General features: G+C 45.0%; 1 protein-coding gene and 1 long non-coding RNA gene across 4 annotated transcripts in view; both read right to left on the reverse strand.

The window, feature by feature from the left end:
• The window catches only part of DOCK5 (dedicator of cytokinesis 5), a 227,698-nt gene that overhangs the window by 6,317 nt on the left and 193,646 nt on the right, over nucleotides 1-27,735 (reverse strand). For 2 of the 3 annotated variants that reach the window (XM_045456779.1, XM_045456777.1), the window contains 9 exons: nucleotides 23,186-23,327; nucleotides 20,117-20,198; nucleotides 19,025-19,109; nucleotides 18,516-18,602; nucleotides 15,898-16,074; nucleotides 11,218-11,301; nucleotides 10,677-10,814; nucleotides 8,724-8,890; nucleotides 350-518 (listed from right to left, as the gene is read on the reverse strand). In XM_045456779.1, the coding sequence (XP_045312735.1) occupies nucleotides 350-518; nucleotides 8,724-8,890; nucleotides 10,677-10,814; nucleotides 11,218-11,301; nucleotides 15,898-16,074; nucleotides 18,516-18,602; nucleotides 19,025-19,109; nucleotides 20,117-20,198; nucleotides 23,186-23,327 (1,131 nt within the window). Of the gene's footprint in view, nucleotides 1-349; nucleotides 519-7,468; nucleotides 8,042-8,723; nucleotides 8,891-10,676; nucleotides 10,815-11,217; nucleotides 11,302-15,897; nucleotides 16,075-18,515; nucleotides 18,603-19,024; nucleotides 19,110-20,116; nucleotides 20,199-23,185; nucleotides 23,328-27,735 lie in introns of those variants that run through there. The other variant, XM_045456778.1, reaches the window with a different exon arrangement.
• Nucleotides 13,539-13,984, reverse strand: LOC123587251. Its single transcript, XR_006707196.1, has 2 exons — nucleotides 13,876-13,984; nucleotides 13,539-13,614 (listed from the first exon to the last, which is right to left on the reverse strand). It is a non-coding gene; the product is annotated as an uncharacterized LOC123587251 (long non-coding RNA).

Below are 27,735 nucleotides of genomic sequence, written 5' to 3' on the forward strand. Positions count from 1 at the left end.
AAGTTAAGAGAAGAGAAAGGACTGTGTTTGGACCAACTCATGGAACATGGTGGTGAGAACCACAACTCCAAGCATCAACCCACATGTTTACATTGTGGGTACAAGGTCTTGCACCACTGATTTAGACGCTCAGATTCTCCATATGTGCTTTTCCTCACCCAGTCTAAGATCTGACGTTGCCACAGGCTGCTGGGTCCTAAGGAGGCACGGCCGGGCTCCCCCCTGGTGACTCCCAACTGTGACGTGAACGGCGATGTGCCCGGCTACAGGGGAAAGCACTAGCAAACCTCTGCTGCTTGTTTGCGTGCCCCACCCCCCGTTTTTGTTCGTTCATTCATTTGTTTTTTACCATCAGATCAGGTTCTGATGCTTTCTCTGCAATGACCTGGGACTTGCTCAGGCTCCAGTCTTTTCTCTTGAACTTGCTGATCCGGTTCTCCGTGTCCTCTTTGAGGGGGAGATCTTCAACTCTGGCACCTGACGAAGCTCTGCGCTCCAAGAGTGGCTCCAGGATTGACCTATCGGCCGAGCACAGGGGAAAAACCACAAAACACTGACCACCCGACAGTCAAAATGTGCTCCAGAAAGACCAGGGGTTATGCCTCCTCAATCTAACCTTGACCTGTGACTTCCTTCTCGGGCTCTAAATGTGCATTTCGAATTGCCAATTAAACATCTCAAGGTATACGTGTACAGAAATGAAACCGTCACAGTACAGGAGGAAAACATCTCCGAATATTCATCTTATCCCAGGAAGAGAAAGTCTTATTATATTTACAAGCAAAGACAGAATTCATGCAGTAAAAGATGAGTAAGCAGCCTTCTGCAGTGGATAATAGCACATGCCCCGGGGACAGCCAGCTGTGCTGAAATCCTACCTACACTTGCTTCTTGAGTGATCTTGGGCAGATAATCTTTCCATGCCTCAGTTTCCTTATCTGTTAAACGGGGACATTAACAGTACCTACCTCACGAGGCTACTACAAAATGCTTAGAATAAGTGCCTAGTATATATGTGTCCTCCTGAAATGGTTTTATTACAGTGACAGGTTTTTCAAGAACCATAGTGACAACTAATTCATTCAAGAATCCCGAGGGGCGCCTGGGTGGCGCAGTCGGTTAAGCGTCCGACTTCAGCCGGGTCACGATCTCGCAGTCCATGAGTTCGAGCCCCGCGTCAGGCTCTGGGCTGATGGCTCAGAGCCTGGAGCCTGTTTCCGATTCTGTGTCTCCCTCTCTCTCTGACCCTCCCCCGTTCATGCTCTGTCTCTCTCTGTCCCAAAAATAAATAAACGTTGAAAAAAAAAAATTAAAAAAAAAAAAAAAAAGAATCCCAATTGAATGCTACGGAGAGAGAGCAAGAGTTTGAGGAGAAACGGGAGAGTCTCACAATATCTCCCCATACGTTACTTATTAACTACAAAGGGGAAAAAAAATAGTAACCGTACACGGAAAAGAAAATGGTCAAACCCCTCATCACGTACACAGTCAATTAACATCACCAATGGGGGACAAATGGACATACTGTGCTTCTGGATATGATACCTAAAAAGGAAACAACATCATACAAAAACGTATAACCCGAACCCTAAGCACAAGGGAAAATAAGACAAACCCAATCTCCCAAATGAAGGGAAATCCTATAAAATAACTGGCCTGTCCGTAATCTTCAAAAATGTCAACGGTGTGAAAGCCAAGATAAGGAGGGGCTAATCTGCTTCAGATTAAAGAAGAAAAAAATTCAACATGGGATCCTTATTGGATCCTGTAACAGATGTTGCTAAGTATAAAAGACATTAGCGGGACCACTGACAGAACAGGAATATGGGTTAGAGCTTAAAGTATTGTATCGATGAGAGATTTCCTGAACGTATGGGCTGGACTTCTGGAAGATGATATGATTGTTCTTAAAACAGCACGTATGCAACCTACTCTCCCACGGTGGAGTAGGGGTTGGGGGGAGACAGGGACAGAGGGAATGACTATGGGATAATGTAAAAACAAGCAGGGTTAAAAAAGATATTTTACCTTTTATGATGGGTATTGCTTCTGGCTTCTGAATGGGTATTTAGTAAGCCTTGGTTTGATTAAAAATTGATAGATTTTGCTCCATAAAAATAGAAAGTTTGGAGGGATGAACAGGCAGAGCACAGAGGATTTTTAGGGCAGTGACATCATTCTGTCTGATATTACGATGGTGAACGCATGTTATTACACATGATACATCTGTCCAAACCCACAGAACTACAACACCAAGAGGGAACTCTAAGGTAAACTACGGACTTTGGATGATTATGATGTGTCAGTGTGCATTCCTCAGTGGTAACAAATATACCACTCTGGTGGGGGATGTTGATGATATTGGGGGCTGGGCCAGTGTGGGAGGACACTTTACTGGGAAATCTCTGCTTTCTTCTTAATCTTGCTGTCAATTTACAATGGCTCTAGAGGGCGCCTGGGTGGCTCAGTTGGTTGAGTCCCACTCTTGATTTCAGCTCAGGTCATGATCTCATGATCCTGGGATGGAGCCCTGCATTAGGCTCTGTGCTAAGTGTGGAGGCTTTAAGATTCTCTCTCTCTCTCTCCCTGATTTCCTCCCTCCCCCTCCCCCACTTATGTACTGTCACTCACTCTAAAAAATAAGGCATAAAAAAAAAACTCCAAAAAAATAAAGTCCATAAAACACACACACACAAAAGCTGTATGAAATAAGACAACACAGAAATAGCTACGAGCTATTAGTATTAAAAAAAAATAATAATGGGGATGCCTGAGTGGCTCAGTTGGTTAAGCGTCCGACTTCAGCTCAGGTCATGATCTCACAGTCTGTGAGTTCGAGCCCCATGTTGGGCTCTGTGCTGACAGTTCAGAGCCTGGAGCCTGCTTCAGATTCTGTGTCTCCCTCTCTCTCTGCCCCTTCCCCGCTCATGCTCTGTCTCTCTCTGTCTCAAAATAAATAAATAAATAAATAAATAAATAAATAAATAAATAAATAAAATAATTTAAAAAAATAATAATAAAGGCTTTCATTTGGCAGAAAGCATCATCAGTCAACTAAAACTATTTGCTGGACATATTTTAGATGCCAAATATCTTTAATATATAAGAAACTTTTATAAACCAAAAAGAAAAATAGTTCAATTTTTTAAACTTTTCATATTTTTTTTATTGTTTATTTTTATCGTTGAGAGAGAAAGACACAGAGTGTGAGTGGGGGAAGGGCAGAGAGAGAGGGAGACGCAGAATTCGAAGCAGGCTCCAGGCTCTGAGTTGTCAGCACAGAGCCTGACGCGGGGCTCGAACTCACAAGCTGTGAGATCATGACCTGAGCTGAAGTCGGACGCTCAACTGACCGAGCCACCCAGGCGCCCCAATTTTTAAAAATTTTCAAAGGATATAAATAGGTATTTCATGAAAACAGAAACCCAAATAATTTAAAAAAGTTAGTGTCACTAGCTATTAAATATATAAATATTAAGACAAGGTATTTGGAGGGGGCAAAGACTTTTTCACATTACAGAAAATTTCAAACATATAAAAAAGAGAAGAGAATATATAATAAATTCCCATGTATATATCACTCAGTGTCAATAATGATAATTCATGGCCAGTCTAGATTCTTACGCCCACCTAAGTCACATTCTGAGCCCCTCACTGGATCATTTGGAAACGATTCTTAGATGGCATATCATTCCATCTATAAGTATTTTAGTATATACCTCAGTCAGGCAAGGACTTACTGCATAACATAAGTACACTCCCATCATCAGTGCTACAAAATGAAATAATTCCTTACTTTCATCAAGTATCCATTGTTTACATTTCTCATAAATTTTTGGAAGTGGTTTGCTTGAATCAAGATCCCCAACAGGATTCACTCTGTGTTTGGTTGATATGCTTCTTAAATCATTTAAAAATTTTTAATAAGAATTTTATTTCTTTTTTTTTTAAAGAGAGAGAGAGTGTGCAAAGGGCGGGCAGAGTGAGAAAGGGAGAAAGCGAGAGAGAGAGAGAGAGAGAGAGAGAGAGGGAGAGAGACAGAGAGAGAATGAATCCCAAGCAGGCCAACATGGGGCTCAATCCCATGACCCTGGGATCATGACCTGAGTCGAAATCAAGAGTCGGAAGCTCAACTAAGTCACCCAGGTGCCCCTCATTTAAAATTTTTGATATCTGTAGTCCACCTTTCTGCAAAGTATGTTTGCCTTGCTCTGTGAATGTAAAGGGTGAGAAAGTTCCAGGGAAGTCTGAGTAAGGAGTCACTGGGAAATGCCTGTTGACTGCAGTTTCTTTTTCTGATTTCAAATTATTCTCTCCTTTTCTATTATTATTATTTTTTTAAGACAGCATGCATGGGTTTGTAATTTTTTGGTATTGTTTCAACTGCTCATATATTTAAGGGGAAGCCACTCATTATTATTTATCTTGAATCTGTACTAAATAAATATCATAGGGGCGCCTGGGTGGCGCAGTCGGTTAAGCGTCCGACTTCAGCCAGGTCACGATCTCGCGGTCCGTGAGTTCAAGCCCCGCATCGGGCTCTGTGCTGACCGCTCAGAGCCTGGAGCCTTGTTTCCGATTCTGTGTCTCCCTCTCTCTCTGCCCCTCCCCTGTTCATGCGCTGTCTCTCTCTGTCCCAAAAATAAATAAACGTTGAAAAAAAAAAAATTAAAAAAAAAAATAAATATCATAGAACTAAATTCCAAAAAATACTCTTACTGTTCATTTTTTTTTTTTTAAGATTTTATTTTTTTAAAGTAATCTCTACCCCCATGGGGCTCAAACTCATGACACCGAGATCAAGAGTTGTACGCTCTTGGACTGAGCCAGCCCGGCACCCCAGGACTCTAATTATTCTTAAAACCGATTAAGCCAAATCAAACAAAGAAACAAAATCACCTCAAACAGTAATTGGTCAGGGAGAAAGAAAACAACCACCCCAGATTCTATGGAATCAATTATGACTTCACCTGAGAGACTGACACTGAAGGCTGAGGGTCACTAGACCAACAGTCAAAGACGTGAGTTTTCACTAGGGCCTCATTAGGAACCACACTAAACCATAAAATAACTACTGTGGGGTCCCCCAGGGTCTGTGCTATTTTTTTGCTTATAACGGTTACTTCAGTGATTTTTCTGAAATATCAAAGATTAAATTTTTTCTAAACAGTTTTGTTCTGGGGCCCCGACTCGGCTGGTGCTCTAAGCAGGTAGCCCGTAGTTGGCCTTCTGTGTAAATCTTCTGGCTTCCCCTTAACACGAGCTGGGTTTCCAAAAGTAATTCTCTTTCTGTGCCTAAGCCTCCCATATGCCAAACAGGATGGATACAGTCTACCTTCCTACCAACAAAGAACTGGCTCTTTATAGACCTCACATCCAATAATCCCCATGAAAGTGTTAATGAATACTGTGACATAACATTGGTAATCGGGAGAGTCGGGGTCATTAGCTGAGGATCAGTTGGAGCTGCTTTAAAGACACATCCTAAATAAGTGTCAGACAATAGTACAGTGACTTCTTACTCACTGGGGAAATCTGGGCAAGATCAATAATCCACCTTAAAACTGGGTCATGGCAAGAAAAGGACCCCGCTCACCTGTTCTCTGTTTACTGCCCTAGGGTATCAGCAATCATGGTGTCTTTGACTTTCAACAGCTGTTTCAAACCTTTTCTTTTTTGAATGAGACAGTTTATGTAAGAAAAGAATCTTACTGAACAGAACTTCTATGCTTTCCACGAAGTAGTCAGTGTCTCTTTATGGCGTGAAAAAAAAAAAAAAAAACCATAGAAGAGACAAAGTCAATGAATCAAGGATTATTTAATATTTAGTAATGCTAAGGATTGGCAATAGTGCAAACACCTAGTACTCTATTGCATCTGACATTACATATTGGTACTTGTTTGACAGCAGAATTAAAATGAATTGCATCCTCTGACTAGGTAATGTATACTTCTAGAAATGCATCCTACACTTGATCTTAACCAAAAGGCCAAGAAGTGATAGGAGACTGTATCCTAAATAACCAGAAAAAGCTGTAAGTACACGTGTTTGGTACAATTCTTAATAATCGAAATGCACTTTATATTGATATAAGCTAAATGTTTTCATATTAAATTTATGATGAACTTTGATGATTACCTGTTTAGAAATAACGATACAGCTTAAATATTCTATAGTAAGGGGAGGATTAATTAGGGCACATTCATGGGATGCAATGGTTAATAGCCATCGAAGATGATAATAAAATAACACAGCAACATGGAAAATGCTTATAATAAAATAATAAAGCAATTTACCAAAATTGCAATTTACCAATTGCAATTTACCAAAAGCAATTTACCAAACTATATCTGTGCTGTAACTGCAACTATGTAACAATATCTGCCAGTGGAAAAGGACGGACAGATAATTTAGGAAATATTAAACACGTGATTTCCAGGGAGGGGCCGTTTAGACAGGGTATTTTTGTGGTATAATTATTACAATGCAGAATTACAAATTTAAGATGAAACGGTGAGTCAACTGGACTTATATTTAACTCTAAAATACATAATGTTGTTAAAGACTCATCATGTACATTACATTAAGCAGCACGTCACATAATGGTATGCACAATGCTTTTCCAATTGTATCAAATGTACATACGCTTTTTAAAATTTTATATAGGTAACCGTTAACGGTGGTTACTTCTGAGTGATGACATAATAAGCATTTTTCTCTTAAGTTCCTAGTACTTTGAAAAATTTCTACGTGTATACATATGAGTTATATAATTAGTAAAATATTTTTAAATAGTATTTTTAAACAGAAAGAATGCAATTATAAATTCATCCCTTTAAAATATTTTAAATTTGAACGTATGGAAGGGCACTACCATGATTTTGGCAAGAAAGGCTCAGTGTCAAAAGCCATCAATCCTCCCAAAGTTAGTCTGGAAATTTAACATGATCTCAGTAAAAATAGCCATGGGATTCTAGACAAGTTAATCCAAAAGCGAGCATGAGTAAAACTAGCTAGCTAGATTCTGAAAAGGACTATTCAAAAGTAAAAGCCTTTTAAATCTACAGTAATTAAAGCTACCTAGGACTAGTTCATAAACATATAGGGAGATCAAAGAAATGGGGGAAAAGTCTACAAGTAGACTAAAGAACATCTAGGAATTTCATTTTTTAATTAGGTTGACATTTCAAATCAGCAGAGGAAAAAATGTTATAGGGAGAAAAGGGTCGTTGTATAGCCAAAAAAAGAGTTAACTTCATACCTCACACTTTATACTAGAATAAATTTCAAAGAATCACAGATTTAGTGAACAGTGAAACTTAAAAAAAATTTTTTGTAGCCTGAGAATGGGGAAGGCCTTTGATTATGCTATACAACCCAGAAGTCATAAAATCAAACATTAAGTTATTTGACTGCACAAAAAATGTCAGCACAACTAAATGAGAAATTAGAAACAAAGTCAAAAGAGAAAGGAGAAATTGGAAGGTGTATTTCAACTCCCAGAACAAAGAAAACACAACAGAAGAGTGTACCCCAAATACTTGACCATAGTTCACAGAAAACAAAATACAGCTACTAAAAAATGAGAAACTCAGCTTCGTACAAAACAAGAGAAATAAAACCAAACCAAACTCCTATACCAGGAAAATACTCTCCACTTATCAAACTGGCAAAAAATTAAAACGCCTGATAATACACAATCTGGAGGCCAGATGGGGGTGACGGGGTGCCCTTATATGTTGCTGGGGGGGGGGCCTGCAAATTGGTCTATGTCTACGGAAGTCAGTTCAGGAATAATTTTGAAAACTGCAACTATATATGTTCGACAAAGCGAGTTCACTTCTGGCATTTTTCTCACACGGATATACTTGCGTATTTGCGAAATAAATTATTTTTAAGGTGAGTCATTGCCCCACTGCTGCGACAGTAAAAGACTGGGGTCAACTAAGCATCCATCAATAGACACCCGTGGAATGTATCCTGATGCAGACATACCACGGGATGCCTGCAGCTCAGAGAAAAGACGAGGCTCTTTACATTCTGAAACAGAAGGATTTTCAAGACACGGTAAGTGAAAAGAGCAAGGTAAAGAAAGAATTCTATGTTTCCATTGAATATAAGCAGAAAGTGCGGGGAAGAACATATATTTAGGTATTGCTCGTGTGTGTCGAAAGAGCTTGGAAAGGCACCAGGGTCCTGCAGGCCAACAACACTTGCCTCAGGAGAGCCGAACTGGTAGGACAGGAGTTAAGGACTGATGGGTGATGCCTCCCGACACATCCCTCGAGTGCCTTGGAGTTTCGTACCGTGTAATTATATTGCCGATTTATAACATAAATGTAAATTTTAAGATGACTTTTGAAAACGGACTCAGGTGGAAAGACACTCAAACAATGACTAGAAGTTAATATGAAAAAAAAATAATTCAGAATGTGATAGGGTGGCTGATAGGATGTGATAGGATTATAGGCGATGATTATCTTTTGTTCTTAACTATTATCGTTATGTACATAATATGGAAAGTATGTAAATAATGATCTTCCTCATGAGGAAGGCGACGGGAATGGTATACAGGATTATAACCACATACTCCAGATTATTTCCCTCATGAGGATGATGCATCTACAGTGACCAAGTCTCCCTTTGGTGACAAAAGGCAAAGGTTAGTAAGGAGATAATCCACCCCCCTGCCTCCCCTGGCAATTAAAAATCAAACTCTTACCCATCAGATCCCGGTCTGGAAGGAGCATTATCAGATGAGTTAGAAGAGGTGGAAATCACAGAGGAAGTCACCGAGGTGATGGACAATCTCCGCAGCGTAGACGACATGATGTAGGGTAGTACAATGGATCCCGTGCGGCTTTGTTTCCGCTCAGTCAAGTTGGGTGGCTGAGGAACGCAGAGCATCTCATGGTTAGCAGACCTGGAATTCAGCCCATAGGAACTGGTGCAGCTCCCCATCTGTTTGTGACAAGTGCCATTTGTATCGGCTGGCACCCACTGCTGCCTCAGCTGTTAAATACTGCAAATACTTACATTCTATTTTTTTTAAGTTTATTTATTGAGAGAGAGAGAGAGACGGGGGCTGGTGGGGGGGGGGGGTGCGGAATGAGCGCTGATCAGGGGAGGGGCAGAGAATGAGAGGGAGGGAGAGGATCCGAAGCAGGCTCCGTGCTGTCAGTGCAGAAGCAGGCTCGGGGCTCGAACTCACAAAACATGAGATCACGACCTGTGCTGAAATCCGTCAGCTTGGATGCTTAACTGACGGAGCCACGGGGCACCCTGCAAATACTTATATTCTTAATTATGAGCACAATTAGGTTAAATCTACCTTGTTTCTAAGACTTAGAGAAGAATTCCCCATAACTTGTTGTCAGCCGTGTGAGAAGAAAACCCGAGCTGTTCATTACCCCCCAAAAGAATAGCAAAACCCTCTGTCTGCTTCTCCAGTTCCTCCAGTTTATCTTCTTTCAGCCACTAAAAAGGTAAAATACTGGCCTAATAGAAACTTTCAGATGATACTGTAGACCTGACGCTTAAGATGTAAATGGTGATTCTTTCTTAAGTAAAGGAGCATCAATTTACTATCATTAAGAGAGGTCTTCAGTAGGGCTGATCGCCCCAATTGGCCACCATATCAAATTTACATGCCAATATTGGCCTGGATCTAATAAAAACGACTGAAATAGGTGTAAGTCACATCCTTCCCCTTGGAACTTACATAAAAGACAAATGTTCCTGGAAGAAAGCACTTAAGTGGTGGTAGGCTAGGAAGTTAGGCACAACTGAACCCTTGGATGACTGAAAGCAATGATTACAAAGATGCTCAGGAGAAAAAAGGTAGCGGCAATGGAGGTGTGGGAATGGCAGACAGGACTACACGGAAAGAAATGCAGAGCTTTGATTCAAGGAAAGAGAATCGGAAAATCGGAGTTCAAGAGTAAGACAGTTAAAGAGAGCAAGGTGAACGAACTCTCATTAAAAAGAGCAGAAAAATGAAGCTGGATCCAGGCATTCAGTCGATTGTTGCAGAGAAAAATTAGGTATTATTTATTTTTTATTAAGTAATCTTTATGCCCAGTGTGGGGCTTGAACTCATGATCCCAAGACCAAAAGTCGCACGCTCTCCCGACTGAATCAGCCACGTGCCCCAGAGAGAAAAGCTTCCGACTTCAGCGCAGGTCATGGTCTTGCGGTTTGTGAGTCTAGAGCCCCACGTCTGGCTCTCGGCTGACAGCTCAGAGCCCGGAGCCTGCTTCGGATTCTGTCCCTCCTCCTCTCTCTGCCCCTCCCCTGCTCATGCTCTATCTCTCTCTGTCTCTCAATAATAAATAAACGTTAAAAAAAAAATTAAAAAAAGAAAGAAAGAAATGCAAACCCTTGGGCACCCCACCCTAGACCTCCTGAATCGGAAGCTCTGGAGATGTGGCCCAGCAATTTGTGTTTTCGCAAGCCTTCCAGGTGGTTCGGACGGTCACTCAAGTCCGAGAACCCCTATCTAGTATGTCAACTGTGGAAGGTCACCAACAGCACATCACGTCTTCTCCAGGCCCGTCCCCTGTGTTTTCCTGCCACACCTCTGCTATTTGGACTCATCTGGCAACTGAAAACCTGATCAACATCATAACCGGTCAAGAGGCTGAGAAAGTCAACGGGCTCCTTAGACAAAGCCTACCAGTGTTATAACGCCGTAGAGCTTTTCCACTTTCTCCTTGAGCTCCCGGAAACAAGATGACAACCGGTCATGCAGTGGCTTTAGCTGCTCTGTCAGCTTCTCCCCGTGGATGCGGATCCCCTCCGTCAGCAGGGGCATCTGGGAAGAAGGGGCATGAAAGCAAGGAGACACGGTTTAGGAAAGGGGATTTTTTTCAGATTGGGAGGCTGGGGAGGGATGGGGGTGAAGGTGGACAGGTAAACTGGTAGACACAGCACGTATCGAATGAGAAAGCTACGTGTCAGTGTAGGGCTTGGGCACCGGCCACCCTGGGGTCAAGGGCTCAGAGAAATACACAAGGATACAAGCAGGCCCGTGACTGGGGAAGGGCTGACAGAAAAGGCAAACCCTCCCGAGCCGGGGAGCACGTCTGTGGATAAGCCACTGCTAGACTGGGTGGGATGGCTGCATTTTCTCTCACTGGTCACTAAAGTAGAGACAGAGACAGAGACAGAGAGAGAGAGCTAGCGCTGTCTGGCCATACATGTCACTAGGAGCACACCTGTAATGCTATCAGTCGCTTCAGCAGCTCAATCTTCTCCTGGTCTTCTGGATGCTCCTGCAAGTACTTCTCCGTAAAAAAAGCCTAAAAACGGGGCACAGGAGAGTATTAATTAGAACACGTCCCCATCTGTGTATCTGACCCTAGAGGGAGGGGAGGGGAGCCTGGAAGGGGGACAAATGTCTTGTTCTAACTGATAAACCAGAAATGACTAAGGCAATCCTCCTTCCTTACCTGGGACAGCCCTTCTGCCACCGTGGACGGTTCTAAAGGTATGTGCTCTTTTGCGGTCTTTCCGGAATTGGGCAATGCCTAATCCAAGCACCTTCTCAATGATCACCAGACACACTCAAGGGCACAAACCAAACAATCAGCAGCACAGCAGACTGGCATTCATTGAAAGAACATGCCCCAAGGAACAATGCCAATGCCAATATCTGAAGGCTGTTCACTAGATTAAGTGCACGGATATTATAAAGGAAAAAGCAAAAAACTAACAGGCTGGATATGCCTGATAGTGTTCCTGCTGCTATAAGCTGTATCACATTTTCCCCCCTATACTGAGGGAAGATTAATATCCGCACCTTCTTAGTTCTCATCGATCCAGAAGGCTCTTTTGAGGACAATGTTTCGTAAATATTAAATGCACACAAAAAATGTCTCGTAAATATTAAATGCAGTTTGCGTTGCGTCTTATTATACGTCAAAACCATGTCACATGTAACACTGTCAATCAACATTCGTGGTCCCAAGGGCTAAGTCCCTCTAATAGTGAAACAAAACCCAAACTCAAACCATAATCGTAGATGTTACAGAAGAGACCATTTTTAAAGACAAAATTGGGGTGCCTGGGTGGCTCAGTTGGTTAGGCGCCTGACTTGGGCTCAGGTCATGATCTAGCGGTTCATGGGTTCGAGCCCCACATCTGGCTCTGCGCTCACAGTGCAGAGTCTGCTTCGAAACTTCTGTCCCCCTCTCCCTGGGCCCGTCCCCTGCTCGCACTTTCTCTCTCTCTCTCAAATAAATAAAGGGAGAAAACACGAAGAAATAAAATAAAGCAAGTAAGACAGAATGAGGAAAAAAAATTAAGAAGCCTGTGGTGAACATTTCTAACAAAGTCAAAACAGGGAAACTTTTTTTTTTCCTTGTACCATAGCCATCATTTCTGAGAGTGCTTTCAAAGACCAACCCTCAAAGTTCCCCTCACTCTTCTGTTCCAATACTATGGAAGTCACCTCAACCTGTAGGTAGACTCAAGAGCTCCTGAAACTACAGGATACAGTTTAAAAAAAAACAGCAAAAAAAAGTGATCAGCGACCAGCCCATTTGGTATGGAACATAGAGCATGTTCAAATTCAACCTTGCGTGAAGATGTTATGGGTTGAACAGTGGCTTCCTCCCCGCCCCAATTCATATGTTGAAGTCCTAGCCCCGGTACCTCAGAATGTGACCTTAGTTAGAAACAGGATTGTTGCAGATGTAGTTATGGTCACCATGGAGTGTCAGAGTGGAGTCACAGTGGAGTAGGACGAACCATCGATCGATTCCATGTATCTGATGCCCTTGTAGAAAGGGGAAGGTTGGACACTGGGAGAACACTGTGTGAAGGGTGATAAGGGGTGCCAAAGGTTGCCGGCAACCCCTCAGAAGCTAGGAGAGAGGCTGGGGCGCCTGGGTGGCTCAGTCGGTTGACTGTCCAATTTCGGCTCAGGTCATGATCTCACGGTTCTTAAGTTCGAGCCCCGCGTTGGGCTCTGTGCTGACAGCTCAGAGCCTGGAGCCTGCTTCCGATTCAGTGTCTCCTTCTCTCTCTGCCCCTGCCCCCCACTTCTCGCTCTCTCTCAAAAATAATAAATAAAACATTTAAAATTTTTTTTTAAAAAAAGAAGCTAGGAGAGAGGCAGGGAACAGATCTTCCCTCACAGCCCTCAGAAGGCACCAACCCTGCTGGTGCCGGATTTCAGGTTACTGGGCTCCGGGACTGTGTTTGAAGTCACCCTGTTTGTGCCTTTGTCCCAGCGGCCCTAGCAAACTAACACCACAAGGGCTATAAATATATGCAGGCTGAGTATCACAAACAGGAAGCAGGACAGCACATCTGGAGGCCACACGCTGTAGCCGGATTCATAGTTAGGGAGAAATGAATGGAAAAGTAGTATGGCTTTAATCTTCATCCACTTTCACCCTCCAAACAGAAGCAGTTTGAATCTTCAAAAGTTAAAAACGATTTTTTGATGTAAGATAAAAGGCACTGAGATTCCCAGAACATTGGTTGAGTCAAGGACCACTGCAGCAGAGTGCCCTGAAATTCAGTTTTTTTCGAAGAGTCCTGCCTTGCGAGAGAAAAGGGCTGATGAATTCCGGCAGTGATTAATGGGCTGCTTTCAGATAGGTCACCTGTAGGGGCGCCTGGGTGGCGCAGTCGGTTAAGCGTCCGACTTCAGCCAGGTCACGATCTCGCGGTCCGTGAGTTCGAGCCCCGCGTCAGGCTCTGGGCTGATGGCTCAGAGCCTGGAGCCTGTTTCCGATTCTGCGTCTCCCTCTCTCTCTGCCCCTCCCCCGTTCATGCTCTGTCTCTCTCTGTCCCAAAAATAAATAAACGTTGAAAAAAAAAAATTAAAAAAAAAAAAAAAAAAAAAAAAAAGAAAGATAGGTCACCTGTATTGGTAGGTGATGATAGATTCCCCAATTAATTGCCGTGGGGGTCATGGCGATCAAGGAATTTACCTTTTTTTCTTACGCTTCAAAATATACAAACACATACCATATTAATTAAAAGTACAATTTAGTATTTTTAAAAGTCTTGAAATCTTTCTGTGTACGTAACCAACTTCCCCTTTAAAAATTTTTTTAAATTAGAAGTCTCTGACATTGGAAAAAACTTCATATGAAATTACATACTATTCACAGATTACTGGCATATACGAATTTGAATTCGAACAGGGCCATTCTGTAAAAAAAAAAACAACACTTGGAAAAACACATCGAAATTAGTACTAGATAGTTTACAGGACACAAAAACCCACCACAAATCCTTACAACGTTATATAAAAAAAAAAAAAGGATTATATTCTGGATCCTAGTTTTGTATTGAATTCCATGATAACACTGGAGGTTATTATCAACACTAAGCACGGGCAAACAAGAACTGATCTCTGGTGTTGCGTCTTTCCCAGCTGCTAAGTGTAGTGATTCTGAAGGCTGAAAGGTTGAAGGGAAAGGAGAAAAAAGATTGTTATAGCAACAGCTGCAGAGCACTGCCCGTTCAGATCACCTTTGTCTCCAAGCAGACAGGAGAGAGGAAGAAGTCAACACCGATCAAGCCTCAGCTATAAGGCAAGTGTTCTGCGATGTTCCTTATATACAAGATAAGCGTCCAGCCGCTTCTGTGTGGAAGGCATTTTCCTCATTTGCTTGGGGTATGAAGCTTGGGGCTCAAAGAGGTACGAAGCTTGGGGCTCAAAGAGGTGACGTATCTCACCCGAGAGCATATGGTGGCCAATGGGAAGCCGGGATTGGGTCACAGGAGTGACTGATTCTAAAGCCCCTGGTCTTCTCAGGACATTGTGTATAAATGGAAATAACAGAATCAGCCCACCTAATAACCACTCGCTCTTCCCGTTCATCTCCTTTTCTTTCCACTCACTCTCCCGGCTACTCCACAGGAGTGTAGTAGTCAAATGTTTGTTTATATTCAGCAAGAGGACTCCAAAATTACTTAGCCACTGGAAATATAGTGAATAATTAAAAATCTTGCCCTCATTAATTGCATGTTTTTTTACATGTTGGATACATTAACTCCGTTAAACACAATTTTTTTTAATGTTTATTTTAGAGAGAGAGAGACAGAGACAGAGACAGAGTGTGGGTGGGGGAGAGACAGAGAGGGAGACACAGAATCCAAAGCAGGCTCCAGGGTCCGAGCTGTCAGCACAGTTCCTGAGGCCGGGCTCCAACCCATGAGCTGTGAGATCATGACCTGAGCCGAAGTCGGACGCTTAACCGACTGAGCCACCCAGGTGCCCCTAGAAGCCAATTTTAGATAGAGCACAGTTCTGCCTTTCCCACGGGTGCTTCTTCAGTTCTAATGCATCTTTACCTCTGGGGCCGCCTGTAAGCTTTCTACTTCTCAGTGGAGAAAGGGAGAGGGAACAACAGGTAAATCAACCAGAGATGGTATATTAGATTGATCTGTCAGTGACTCTTTTTTTTTTTTTTTATATATATTTTTTTTTTTTTCAACGTTTATTTATTTTTGGGACAGAGAGAGACAGAGCATGAACGGGGGAGGGGCAGAGAGAGAGGGAGACACAGAATCGGAAACAGGCTCCAGGCTCTGAGCCATCAGCCCAGAGCCCGACGCGGGGCTCGAACTCACAGACCGCGAGATCGTGACCTGGCTGAAGTCGGACGCTTCACCGACTGAGCCACCCAGGCGCCCCTGTCAGTGACTCTTTATCAGGCAGTGGCCCAACCCTGCCTGAGCTGCTGAGGATCTCCAGGAGGTGTGAGGTCCGGGATAAGCTTTTCATTCATTTCACTTGCTCGTTCGTAAAAAGGGCACAGTGAAAAACTCTCTCAGCCAAGTCGTAAGAAACTAATGCACCAGCCGCCCAGAGCCACAGAGCGAGAGGCACGGAATGACATGGGATTCAGTGGGGATTCCAGGGCCCAGCCCACCTTTTCATAGTTGGAGTATCCCCCCATGACAGCCGGGTCTACGATGCCACTGAGCAGCATGGAGAGAGGATGCACAGAGAGGGTCCGGTCCCAGGCATGTTGTTGAACACAGTTGCTGATCTTCTCATTGGTGAGTTCCATGGTTTCTATGGCGTTCTCCAGGGGACTGATTTCCTCCTGCGACAGTGAACAAGGGAGTAAAAGGGCATTTTGTGAATTCACAGCAAGTTTTGAAAAAATCCTAAGTGGTCCTCTCATTTTATTTTTAAAAGTATTTATTGATTTATTTATTTTGAGAGGCTGGGGACAGAGCCGGAATCAAGAGACAGATGCTTAACTGAGTCACCCAGGCGCCCCCTAAGTGTTCCTTTTAAAAGGTTTAAAATTCTCACCAGGCTATAAAACAGTAAAGTTGTGTCTGTCAAGGTTAGGTCTATTTGGATCCCACACTTACGTGAAATGGTCTTGCAAAGTTGTGAAGTAAACTACTTAAAGTGTCCTTAGAAAGTACAAGGATGACCTAAAAATTAGAGCTATAGTAGTGACAATTTCTCGGGGCCAATGGTCTACCAGAAATCTGGGGGGGGAAAAAAGGTAGATGTAATAATGATGGCCTTTTAGGCAAAGCTTCCTCAGATATTTCTGAGAAGATAAGTGACAAGAGAGTAGCAGGATATCTGATCCAAGATACTTCTGCAACGTCCCAAAAGTTCACTGGCAAGGGGCTCGATGTTTCTGCCACAAGCAAAGGTAAGTTTTGGAAGCCATACATTCAAACCATACCTAAGTCACCTTAGTATGGGTTCTGTGGTCAGAAGCAGCCAGAAATAAAGGGATGTATTAGAATATCCAAGCTGGGGTCACCTGGGTGGCTCCGTTAAGCGTCTGATTCTTGATTTTGGCTCAGGTCACGATCTCATGGTTTGTGAGATCGAGCCCTGCCCCCGGGCTCCGTGCTAATCGTACAAAGCCCACTTGGGTTCTCTCTCTCTCCCTCTCTCTGCCCCTCCTGCTCACACATGCTCTTTCTCTCTCAAAAATAAACATTAAAATTAAAAAAGAGTATCCAAGCTGAATCTGGGACGAAAATGAAATAAGATGCAATATAGGTTCAAGCAATTCCTGTGGGAAAGTGTTCAAAGCCAGGTTTCAAGAAAACCCGCGTTCTTCATTTTAGCCACTGCCAGACAAATGACCTCCTACCACAGCCCGATTCCAAAAGTCTCTGTCCAAAAATCATATTCACACTTGAGGGATAGCGATATTATTACTAGTGGCATGGAAGACATCGGATTTCCGTTCAGATTTGTTCAGGATATATTTCCTCAAAGTGTATTTCATGCCAAATACCGTGCTATGCTCTACAGTTACAAAAGTGATTAAGACAGAATTCATGGCGGGAGGAGCCTACGGTTTTAGTGGCGTCTCAAGACATGTAAGCATGGTAGTAACTTGTTAGAAATAAACCCGGGTTGGGGCGCCTGGGTGGCTCAGTCGGTTAAGCGTCCGACTTTGGCTCAGGTCATGATCTTGTGGTTTGTGAGTTCGAGCCCCGCGTCGGGCTCTGTGCTGACAGCTCGGAGCCTGGAGCCTGCTTCAGAGTCTGTGTCTTCTTCTCTCTCTGCCCCTCCCATGCTCATGCTCTGTCTCTCAATAATAAATAAACGTTAAAAAAAAAAAATGTAAAGAAATAAACCCGGGTTGCAACGGGGCACAGAGAAAGGGCATCTAATCCCAATTGGGAGTTTCAGAGATGGCTTCCTGGCGAAGCAGGAACTGAATTTCAGTGGGAGTTAGTTAGGTTGAGAAGTAGCACTTTGGGCAGAGAAAACGCTGCATCATCAAGGAGGGTTGAAATAGCATGGAATGAGCAGTTTCGTTCCAGAAGATTCCTGAGGAGACGAGGTGGCAGAACCGAGTCACAAAGATTCTGCATGTGTGTCCTAAGGAGCAGGGGCTTTATGCTCTAGGCACTGGGGAGCCACGGCAAGGTTTTGAGCATGAGAATGATACGGTCAGCTTTCCACTGTGGAAACTCACACCCTGAGACAGTGTGGAAAACAAGCCTGCGAGGGCCCAAGCAGGAGGCCAATGAGGGGGCTTTTTCCGTGGCATCCACCAGAGATGAATGCGGGACTAAAACAGGGTACAGTAGTAGGAGAGCTGGAAAAAACAAACAGATTTAATAAATATTAAGAAGGTAAAAGGGTCAGCTTTGGGAGTGCTGGAGAAGCGAGAGCGTGGGGGGACTGGTAGATGTGATCAGCCACGAATGAGAGCAGAGGAAATGTTTTGGGAGAGAAGAATCTGATTGGCAGGAAACTCCAAGGAGACGTTCTGAAAATGGTTTGGGGCGCTTGGTGGGATTATGAGGAGACAAGACTCATTTGGTCATAAAAGAGTCATTCACTGTGAGTAACCTTTAGGGTTGGTTTGTAACATCAGTTTTACAGAGGAGTTCTATTACACAAGCATGCCTTTTATTTCTCTTTTGGAAAACAAAGTTGGCCAGAGGAGGCTGGCCGGCCTAGTGAGAACCGGAGGGGCACTTAACAAAGGCCCTTATTATATTCGGAGACACAAAAGAATTTTCTGAATTCCAATTCCAAGTGACTCACCGTTGAAATCTGTTTGACTTCAAACCACTTGAGGATGCCAGGAAAGGTATACGCAGTCGTATACGTGGTCCTTTCGATCCACATGGTCTGGTGGAAGGAAAGACAATAGGAAGGGTCAGTTCCCAGGCCAAAATGGCCAGGGTTGAGTTCAGTGAGATTCTATTCTCAAATGCTTCCTTAGCGAATGGGCATCGAAATGTTTAAAGCTGCAAAGGATCATCTACTTGGGCCCTCTCACGTTCTAGAGGGGAAATGTGAGGTCCAAAGAGGCGTGACTTGCTCCAATCATACTCAACGCCAACATTGGAGCCCCACAGTAGAGCCCCCTTTTTTGGATGGGTGCCAGTCTAGAGCTTTCCACTGAGCTGGCCTGCTGTCTATGCAGTAAGCACGCAGAACCTCTACCCCTCGTGCTGCCATCGTTTCTGCTGTCTGTGTCGGTCAGGTGGAAAGCCTCCATTTGGATGGCAACTTGACCTTGTTTTAGAGGGCAAAGTGGGTGGACTCACAGCAAATTCATTATCTGGATCCTTTTCTCCTTTCCGGAATGGCCGGGAATATTGGAATTGTTGTACTTCATTGGCTCTGTAGTAGCTGGGGAGAGAGAGACACCGCCACAACGCTGGAGTTTCTCTTAGAACAAGGGCTCCTTGAGCAAACTTCAAATAAGCCCTGGGCCGCGTCTTCCACGGACCGAGTCTTATCCCCTACGCGATCTCGAAACAGACACAGTCTTCATAAGGAAGGCGGGAGGGGGTGCACATTTTATTGCACATCTTAATTTTCTTATTTACGGATCCATTCCACAGCTCGCCACTTAAAAAGGCGTATGTACTCATATCCATGTTTGTGATCGCATTTGTAATAGTTTTATCACAGTTCTGGCAATCCTTCTAATATTTTAGCTTCCGGGACCTGTGATCACTGGGGAACCCACCAGGCAAGGTGAGGTCAGCCACTCCTAAGTGAGTGCTTCCGGGTGGAATGGAGATCCAGGAGATCCAAAACCTAACAGTGAAATTCCTGATCTCCCTCTGCCTAAAAAAAACCCCAACCCCCACCCTACCTGCCCCAAATCCCTTTGAGTTACCAAGCTCAGATTTTATACTGAAAATAAAGAGTTGCTGCGGTCTGAACACGTGGGTTCCCCCCAAGTGCATATGTTGAAATCCTAACACCCCCCCCACCACATGATGGTATCAGGAAGTAGCCTCCGTGGTAAGTGCTTATGTTCTACCCTCTTGAATGGGATTAGCACCCTTGTAAGAGACCCGAGAGATCTATCACCCTTTCTGCCACGTGAGGACACAGCAAGCAGTCGATGTCTGTGAACCAGGAAGTAGGTCCTCACCAGACACCAAATCCGCTGGAGCCTTGACCTTGGACTTCCCAGCCTGCAGAACTGTGAGCAATGAATGTCTGTTGTTTATAAGCCACCCAGTCTGTGGTATCCTGTTAGAGCAGCTCCAGAGGTTTAAGACAACAGAAGGTTTTCCAAACTGTAATGAGTTCAAGGCTTTGGTGTTGAGGTACTTCTAGATCAAGTGTGTCAGAGAAAAAAAAAATGCTTCTAAAAACAAACCAAAAGAGCCCCTCCTTACTTTAAGATCTGCTCTGGAACTGGTTTGTCCTTGTAGCTGGGAGGCAGGCTCATCACTGGCTTTACGGTGAAACACTGCATGTCTGACGAGCTCATTAAGGAAAAGGGGCTGGGCCATGAGGCTGTCACAGGCAGAAAGGACTGCTTGTCCCCCCCACCGGGCTTTACAGATGGGACATGGTACCTGCATTAATTATTCTTTTTCACTGAATGCCAGGACCACACGGAAAACAGGGTTTCCTTATGTATTACCAAAATGCCTGATTAAGCCACAATCCTAGGACATTTTTTGGTCAGACACCTGGCAAAACAACCTTGCCATAGGAAAATAGGCATCAATGAAATATCGGGGCAGGGGGGATTAGACACAGTTTTAAATAATTTCTTTTCGACAAGCATGCCTCTGAAATAGCCAGACTCCAGAGCCTGTGCAATAGGAATTTCTGGGATCTTTGGATAGCACTTGTTTATTGAGGGCCATAGCTGGGGACTGATGTAGGTTTTCTGTCTTTCCTTTTTTTTTCTTCCTTCCTCCCTTCCTCCCTCCCTCCCACCCTTCCTCCCTCCCACCCTTCCTCCCTCCCTCCCTTCCTTCCTCCCTCCCTTCCTTCCTCCCTCCCTTCCTTCCTCCCTCCCACCCTTCCTCCCTCCCTCCCTTCCTTCCGTCCTTGTGAGGGAGGGGGAAAGGGGGAGAGGCAGAGAGAGAGGGACAGGAAAACAGAATCCCAAGCAGGCTCCGTGCTGTCAGTGCAGGGCCTGACGCAGGGCTCAGTCTCACAAACCATGAGATCATGACTTGAACTGAAATCAAGAGTAAGACTTAACTGACTGAGCCGCCCAGGCACCCCTGAAGTAGGTTTTCCATATGTTACCTCTAATAAAACACAACTAACAGGTGGATGTGATAAATCTTTTACAGATGAGGAATCTGAGGCTCCGAGAGGAGCCAGAGCACGTAACTGGTAAATGGTAAAGTCAGGCTTCAAAGCCAGCTTGGGGGTAAGACCTGAGTCTCTGACTTGATAGTCTGAATTAGTAATAACCTTTTATTTCTGGCCCTTGCCAGTGCAGATCCACTGTTTCAAAATCTGCAGCATTTAAACTGGAGTTTCAGGCCATGCATCCAGACAGAACAGTGACTTCCAGGATTTCTGGGTGAAGTCTCTAGACCCTGGCACCAGGACACGTACTCAGAATACAGAATTAGAATTCACAGCTGCTGGGGCGCCTGGGTGGCTCAGTCAGTTAAGCGTCCGACTTCAGCTCAGGTCACGATCTCGCGGTCCGTGAGTTCGAGCCCCGTGTCGGCGCTGGGCTGATGGCTCAGAGCCTGGAGCCTGCTTCTGATTCTGTGTCTCCCTCTCTCTCTGCCCCTCCCCCGTTCATGCTCTGTCTCTCTCTGTCTCAAAAATAAATAAACGTTAATTAAAAAAAAATAAAAATTAAGAATTCGCAGCTGCTGAGGGGCGCCTGAGTGGCTCCGGGCGTTGAGTATCCAACTTTGACTCGGGTCATGATCTCCTAGCTCGTGAGTTCAAGCCCTACATTGGGCTCACCACCGTCAGTGCAGCAGAGCCTGGCTTCGGATTCACGGTCCCCCACTTACACACGCACGCCCTCTCAAAGATAAATAAGCAGTAAAAAAAAAAAAAAGAAAAGAAAACAAAAGAAAAAAGAATTCACAACTGCTCAGTGAGAATCTCTCCATGGCGATCCTCACGCATGAGAAAATCTGAGCACCACCGGGCTGGGCCTCACACCGGTCTAGCTGACAGAGCGTTTCAATGATCTCCTTTCTATTTGGATCCTCACAGAAGTGTTACTAGGTATTTAGGGAAAACAGACTCACACCTCGTATATGAGAAAGCAAGACCTGGAGGAACGGAGAAGTTTCGACAAGGTCTAGTGAATACGCAGGAAGGGCCGGGGGCCAAGCGACAGGAATTCAGTTCTTGGAAGACCTCTTTTCATTCCCACACCACAGAGGCAGCTCGGTGGTTTTCTGAACCCTCATAACCCAAACAAGGATTTATCCTCAAAGACGAGTCTTTTTCCAAGCACCTACTGTGTGTTAACGGGTCACTGTTCTCTTAAAGGTCTGTCTATTGGTCTGCTGTTATCGTGAATCTCTCTACACTGGTACCTATGATAATAGGCAATATCTATTGAATTTGTATTAATACCAGGCATTGTTACCAGTCTTTGACATATATTTGCTCCACCTTTACAAAAATTCCATGAGAAAAATGAACATCATCCCCATTTTATAGATGGGAAAACTAAGGAGCATAGACATTAAGGAACTTGCCCTTAAGAGACATAGTACATGATAGAGCTGAGACTCGAACCCAGGCACTGAGGCTCCAGAGACTGGTTTTTTTTTTTTTTTTTATCTACCATGCCACACTGGCTCTGTCTTACCTACCTCTCTTTATTCTGAATACTGTTCAATTTTAGAACATCTTTATTTTAGTACAAAACACATGAAAAGGCTTCAAAACTAATTTTGTCATGGAGCTCACTTATTTACTTATGTATAAAAAAGCATGTAATAGGGGTGCCTGGGTGGCTCCTCGTGGGTCGTGGGTTCAAGTCCTGTGTCGGGCTCTGTGCTGACAGCTCAGAGCCTGGAGCCTGCTTCCGATTCTGTGTCTCCCTCTCTCTGCCCCTCCCCCAGTTACACTCTGTCTCTCTCTCTCTCTCTCTCTCTCTCTCTCTCAAAAATAAATAAAAACATCTAAAAAAAAAAAAGAAAGCACGTAATTAATTTTTCAGTAAGTCATCGCATGTTACAAAAGAAGAGCCAGACATCTTTACCCAGGATCCAAGATTCTGAGCAGGAACACTCTGTCTTCAAGCTCTCCATTTGGCTCTAAAACATCCTTTCCTATTCAAGATCTGCTTACCATCTCTCTCCTCTACTTCATAACCATGAGCTAAGGACATTAGGGCCCCAAAGCTTTGACACAGAATGGGAGGCTGAGTCAGAATGGTTAAACGAGTGGTCGGGGGACCGAACCCTTAGCTTCTGTGGCCGGGCTGGGCCGTGTCTCCCCCAAGGCAAGGATACACTGTTTTGGGGACGACTTGATTTCCTCTCCCGGGGGCGTGGTGCTGGTCATCTTCTCGGCATTGGGGAACTGTGTCAGCAACCTCAGGCTGAAGTCTTCTCGCCTCTCGTACTCCTTCCCCCGATAGATAAAGATTTTGTTCTGCAGGTCAGAGACAGCAAGGTGGGTAGTTAAATATGAAGCGTGAAGGAGCCCTGGAGAGCCCGGTGCTGAGGAAGCCATGCCCTCCCAGCTAAAGCGCCATCAAGTTCTCACTGAATCCTCACTGCGCGCCCTGCACCAACCATCCTATCCGGCAAGAGCTCATGAGTGATTTGGGCATTAAGGTCAAGGGCACAAAGCTGCTTCCGCAGTGCTTCTCGTAGTGTGGCCCAATGACCACAGACCAGAGGGGTGCTGTGCACTCATCCACAAGGCAATGAGGGGCTTGTGCCCTGATATGGATCTGTGATGTCACCGGGCACAGTGTTGAATTTACCGGATTTTTTTTTTTTTTTCCCCATAGCAAGACATTCCCAACGAAGGAAGGAAGGGCAGCGATTTCTTCCCAGGCAATCCCTCCTCCCATCAAGATCCAGTAACGGTCTGTGGACCAGCGCTTGGAGTGGCACTGACATACAGGACGGGAATGCATGAAGAGAGTCAACACAACAAACTTTCGCTTGGGAAGAACAGGAATGCTTTAGAGCAGTCCCTAGATTCTCCCGAAAACCACCGTGGAGGGCAATGTCAACGTCTCAAGGAAAATAACTGCACTAAATACTGTTCTCTCCATTCTAACCTACGTTCTTCTTCTGTTTAACAAAATTAATAAAATTGGGCCTTTTTTTTTTTTTTTTTTTAAGAAAGAAGTTTCCTAAGTCTCAGGCTTAGGAGTAATCTGATTCACGGCTGATGTCGCCCAAGTTAAGTTCTTTTTTTTTTTTTTTTTTTTTAATTTTTTTTTTCAACATTTATTTATTTTTGGGACAGAGAGAGACAGAGCATGAACGGGGGAGGGGCAGAGAGAGAGGGAGACACAGAATCGGAAACAGGCTCCAGGCTCCGAGCCATCAGCCCAGAGCCCGACGCGGGGCTCGAACTCACGGACCGCGAGATCGTGACCTGGCTGAAGTCGGACGCTTAACCGACTGCGCCACCCAGGCGTCCCCGCCCAAGTTAAGTTCTAACGCAGCCACGATTTGAAGGTTTCTGCTCACCTGCTCATCACAGATGAGTACTTAGCATTGGCAGCCCAGACGTGAGCCATTTTTAACTAAAACTGGGGCCCATACTGTCCGGGAAAATCGCTTTTAGAATTTACTTGCCCATTCACATAACCAACATGCATTGGACAAACACAGTGGACATGCTAAGACACGAGGGATATAATGATGCCCCCGCTCTCACAAAACTCAGCTTCTGACAGAAACAGAAAACAAGCAAATATGACAGTTGGTACAAGTAACTTGAAGGCAACGTATCTTGTAGGATAAATGCTGATGGCAGTCGAAATTGCCAGATCTTTGGGAAGGGAGGATGAAAGTTTTTCCAAGCTGGGCAAGATTTATGTGACTAATTCCGGCCCCGTGAAATGCCATCGTTCAGGCAAAGCGGCGGCAGGCGAGGAAGCTGAGCACAGGGTGGCACGAAGTGTGGGACGTGGGCAACAAGGTGAACGGGAGCAGACAAGCACAAGGTCAGCACGGACCAGCCCGGATTGCAAGGGAGGGCTTCAGGGACGACGTTGAGATTGACCGGGCCCAGGTGGACAGATAGGGTAAGGAGAGGAAAAGAGAAGGGCTGGACGACCAAAACAGGCACAGTAAGCGAACAGGATAAGGATAAGGCCACGGGGCAGACAGGATGGAACTGAGGTAGAAGAAATAAGCCTGGATGAGCCAGACCAGTGAAAGGCAGGCACAAGTTCCGAAGGCCCAGGGAACGTACTGGAGGTTCTGCAAGGAGGGAGTGATAGGATGACAGAAGCAGTCTGGACAGGCTCGTCTGAACAGTTCAGCTGCAGGAATCCTAGGCAGGACTGAGTGGGAGAAGGAGAAGCTACGAGATCTGGTGTTTGACTCTGGTGTTTGGGGAAGGGCCAGCAGATGGGGAGAAGCAAGGAGGATTCGGTGATGCCTGGCCCGGGAGCAGGACGAGCACGTGCCGCTGACAGAAACGGGGACGAAGGGGACCGGGCTGGGCTTGGGGGGAAGCGGACAGCACAATTTCAGATAGTCTGAGTTTGGGGAAACAGTCCGTAAGACAGAAGGGCACGTAGGTTAGATCACTGAGGAGGCATTTATATTTTCCAGCACCTTTGATAACACAGAGCATCCACAAACCACTTGACGGCGTGTAAAGCACGCCTATGTGCTATTTATTTCCTTCTGAAAACGGCCCTGTGGAGTGGGCAGGATTTCTCCAATTTACACATCAGAAAAGGCGGAGGTCATAGGATTTGGCCGACATCACAGAGTCACCCAGCCGATGATCTGGACCCCGATGCCTCCACTGGAAAGTCTAGTCTTTTGGCTGGCCCACCGGCCCACGTCCGTTACGTCACGTGACACAGCAGTCACACACAAGTATGGCAGGCACCACTGCCTTACCGGGACTCGAGTGCCGAGACTGAGGGCCGATTTAAGAGTAGAACCTACTGCAAGGCTCCTTCCTAGACCCTCTCCCCTTGGTGCCCCCTTCTCTTTCCCTACGCTACCTCATCCAGGTGCAAATAACCCACCAACTTTATCTCCAGCCGGGAACTTTCCGTGGAGTTCTGGACCCATACATCAGATTGTTGACTTGCCTCTTTCGGATGTTCCAAGTTTACCTCACACGGAGTGTGGCCGAAACCAGACTTTCACAAAGAACGTATAAAGATGGGACAGGCCCTCTGCGATCCGGTACCCAGAGCCATCTGCCCCCGTTCTCTACTTGTCCTCTTGGTCATGTGCTTCCAGGCTCAAGGCTTCTGAACCTGCTGTCCTCACTGCCTGGTACCCCATCTCATCTCTTGCCGGTTACCTGCCTTATTCCCTCTCTTCTTTCAGGTTTTTGCTCAAGTGTCATTTCCCTACTGACACCTTTCCCATTCACTCCATTTAAAATTGTAGCTCCACCCCCATCACCTGCCTCTCTATTCACCTTCCCTGACGTCTTCTCCTTGATACTTATGGAGCGTCTACACGGCGTGAGGCATTGTTCTAGGCCGTCTGACAAACTAAATGTCTCACTTACATTTTGTGTGTGTTTCCAAGCTAGTAATATAAGCTCCATTATTTCAAGGATTTGGGTTGCTTTGGACCGTGCCCCCATGCCTATAATATAACAAGGCACAAAGTAAGAGTTCAATAAATATTTATTCAATGAACGGATTGACTCTATCCTTTTCCTTTACTGCTATCTTAGTGGATGGCTCCACAGCCCCTCTAGTACACAGGCCAGAGACCTACTCCCCTCCTTCCTCACGCACATGGCCCGACAATAATCACCAAGTACAAAATCTCTCCATTTTTCCTACAGCTACTTCCCTAGGCCATCCCGACATCCCTTCTCTCAAAATCTGCGACAGTTTCTAGTGGCTTATCTATACACATCCGACCACTGCCCATACCAGCCAGACGATGACCTTGCCAACACCTAGAATCCACAATGGCTCCCTCCTGCTCTTGGGATGCTGACAACACAGCTGGGGCAACCCCACGGCCCTGCCCGGTGTGATCTCCCCCACGCTTTGTGCCTCAACTCCCTGCTCACCTCACTCTCTCTGTGACCACCGTGCTGGTCTTTCATTCCCAGGCACAGCCATGCCCTCGCCTGCCACTTCCTCTGCCTGGAATGTTTCTTCCTATCACCCTGATCTCCATAACACCAAGCTCGCATTGCAGTCGGAACAGCAATTTCCCGGGAAGTCTTTCTCGACTCTTACAAAACGCAGGCATGATTCGCATAGAGTAAAATCTACCCTGTTTGCCGTAAAATTCTGCCAGTTTTGGCAAACATAACCATGACCACGATCAAGATACAGAACAGTTTCACTACCACTCAAAATGTCCTGATACTTGTGAAGCCCAACCCTCCCCAACAGCTACCAGATGACGGCTCATCTGTTTTCCATCTCTACGTTAAGCGTAACAGATGCCATATAAAGAAAATCAGAGACGGGCGCCTGGGTGGCTCAGTCCATTAAGCGTCCGACTCTTGGTTTTGGCTTAGGTCATGATCTCACGATTGGGGAGATTGAGCCAAGCATCAGGCTCTGCTGACAGTGTGGAACCTGCTCGTACTCTCTCTCTCTCCCTGTCTCTCTGCCCGTCCTCCACTCGTGTGCTCTCTTTCTCTCTCCAAATAAAAAATAAACATTAAAGAAAAAGAAAGAAAATCAGAGAGTACGTAGACCTCATGCTCTAAGTTCTTTTACTTATTAGCACAATGCACCAGGATTCACCCACATGCTTGTATGTATCAGAACTTCATTCCTTTAAAAAAAATTTTTTTTGGGGGCGCCTGGGTGGCGCAGTCGGTTGGGCGTCCGACTTCAGCCAGGTCACGATCTCACGGTCCGTGA

Source organism: Leopardus geoffroyi, chromosome B1 (assembly GCF_018350155.1).
Source record: "Leopardus geoffroyi isolate Oge1 chromosome B1, O.geoffroyi_Oge1_pat1.0, whole genome shotgun sequence".
Classification (NCBI taxonomy): Eukaryota; Metazoa; Chordata; class Mammalia; order Carnivora; family Felidae; genus Leopardus; species Leopardus geoffroyi.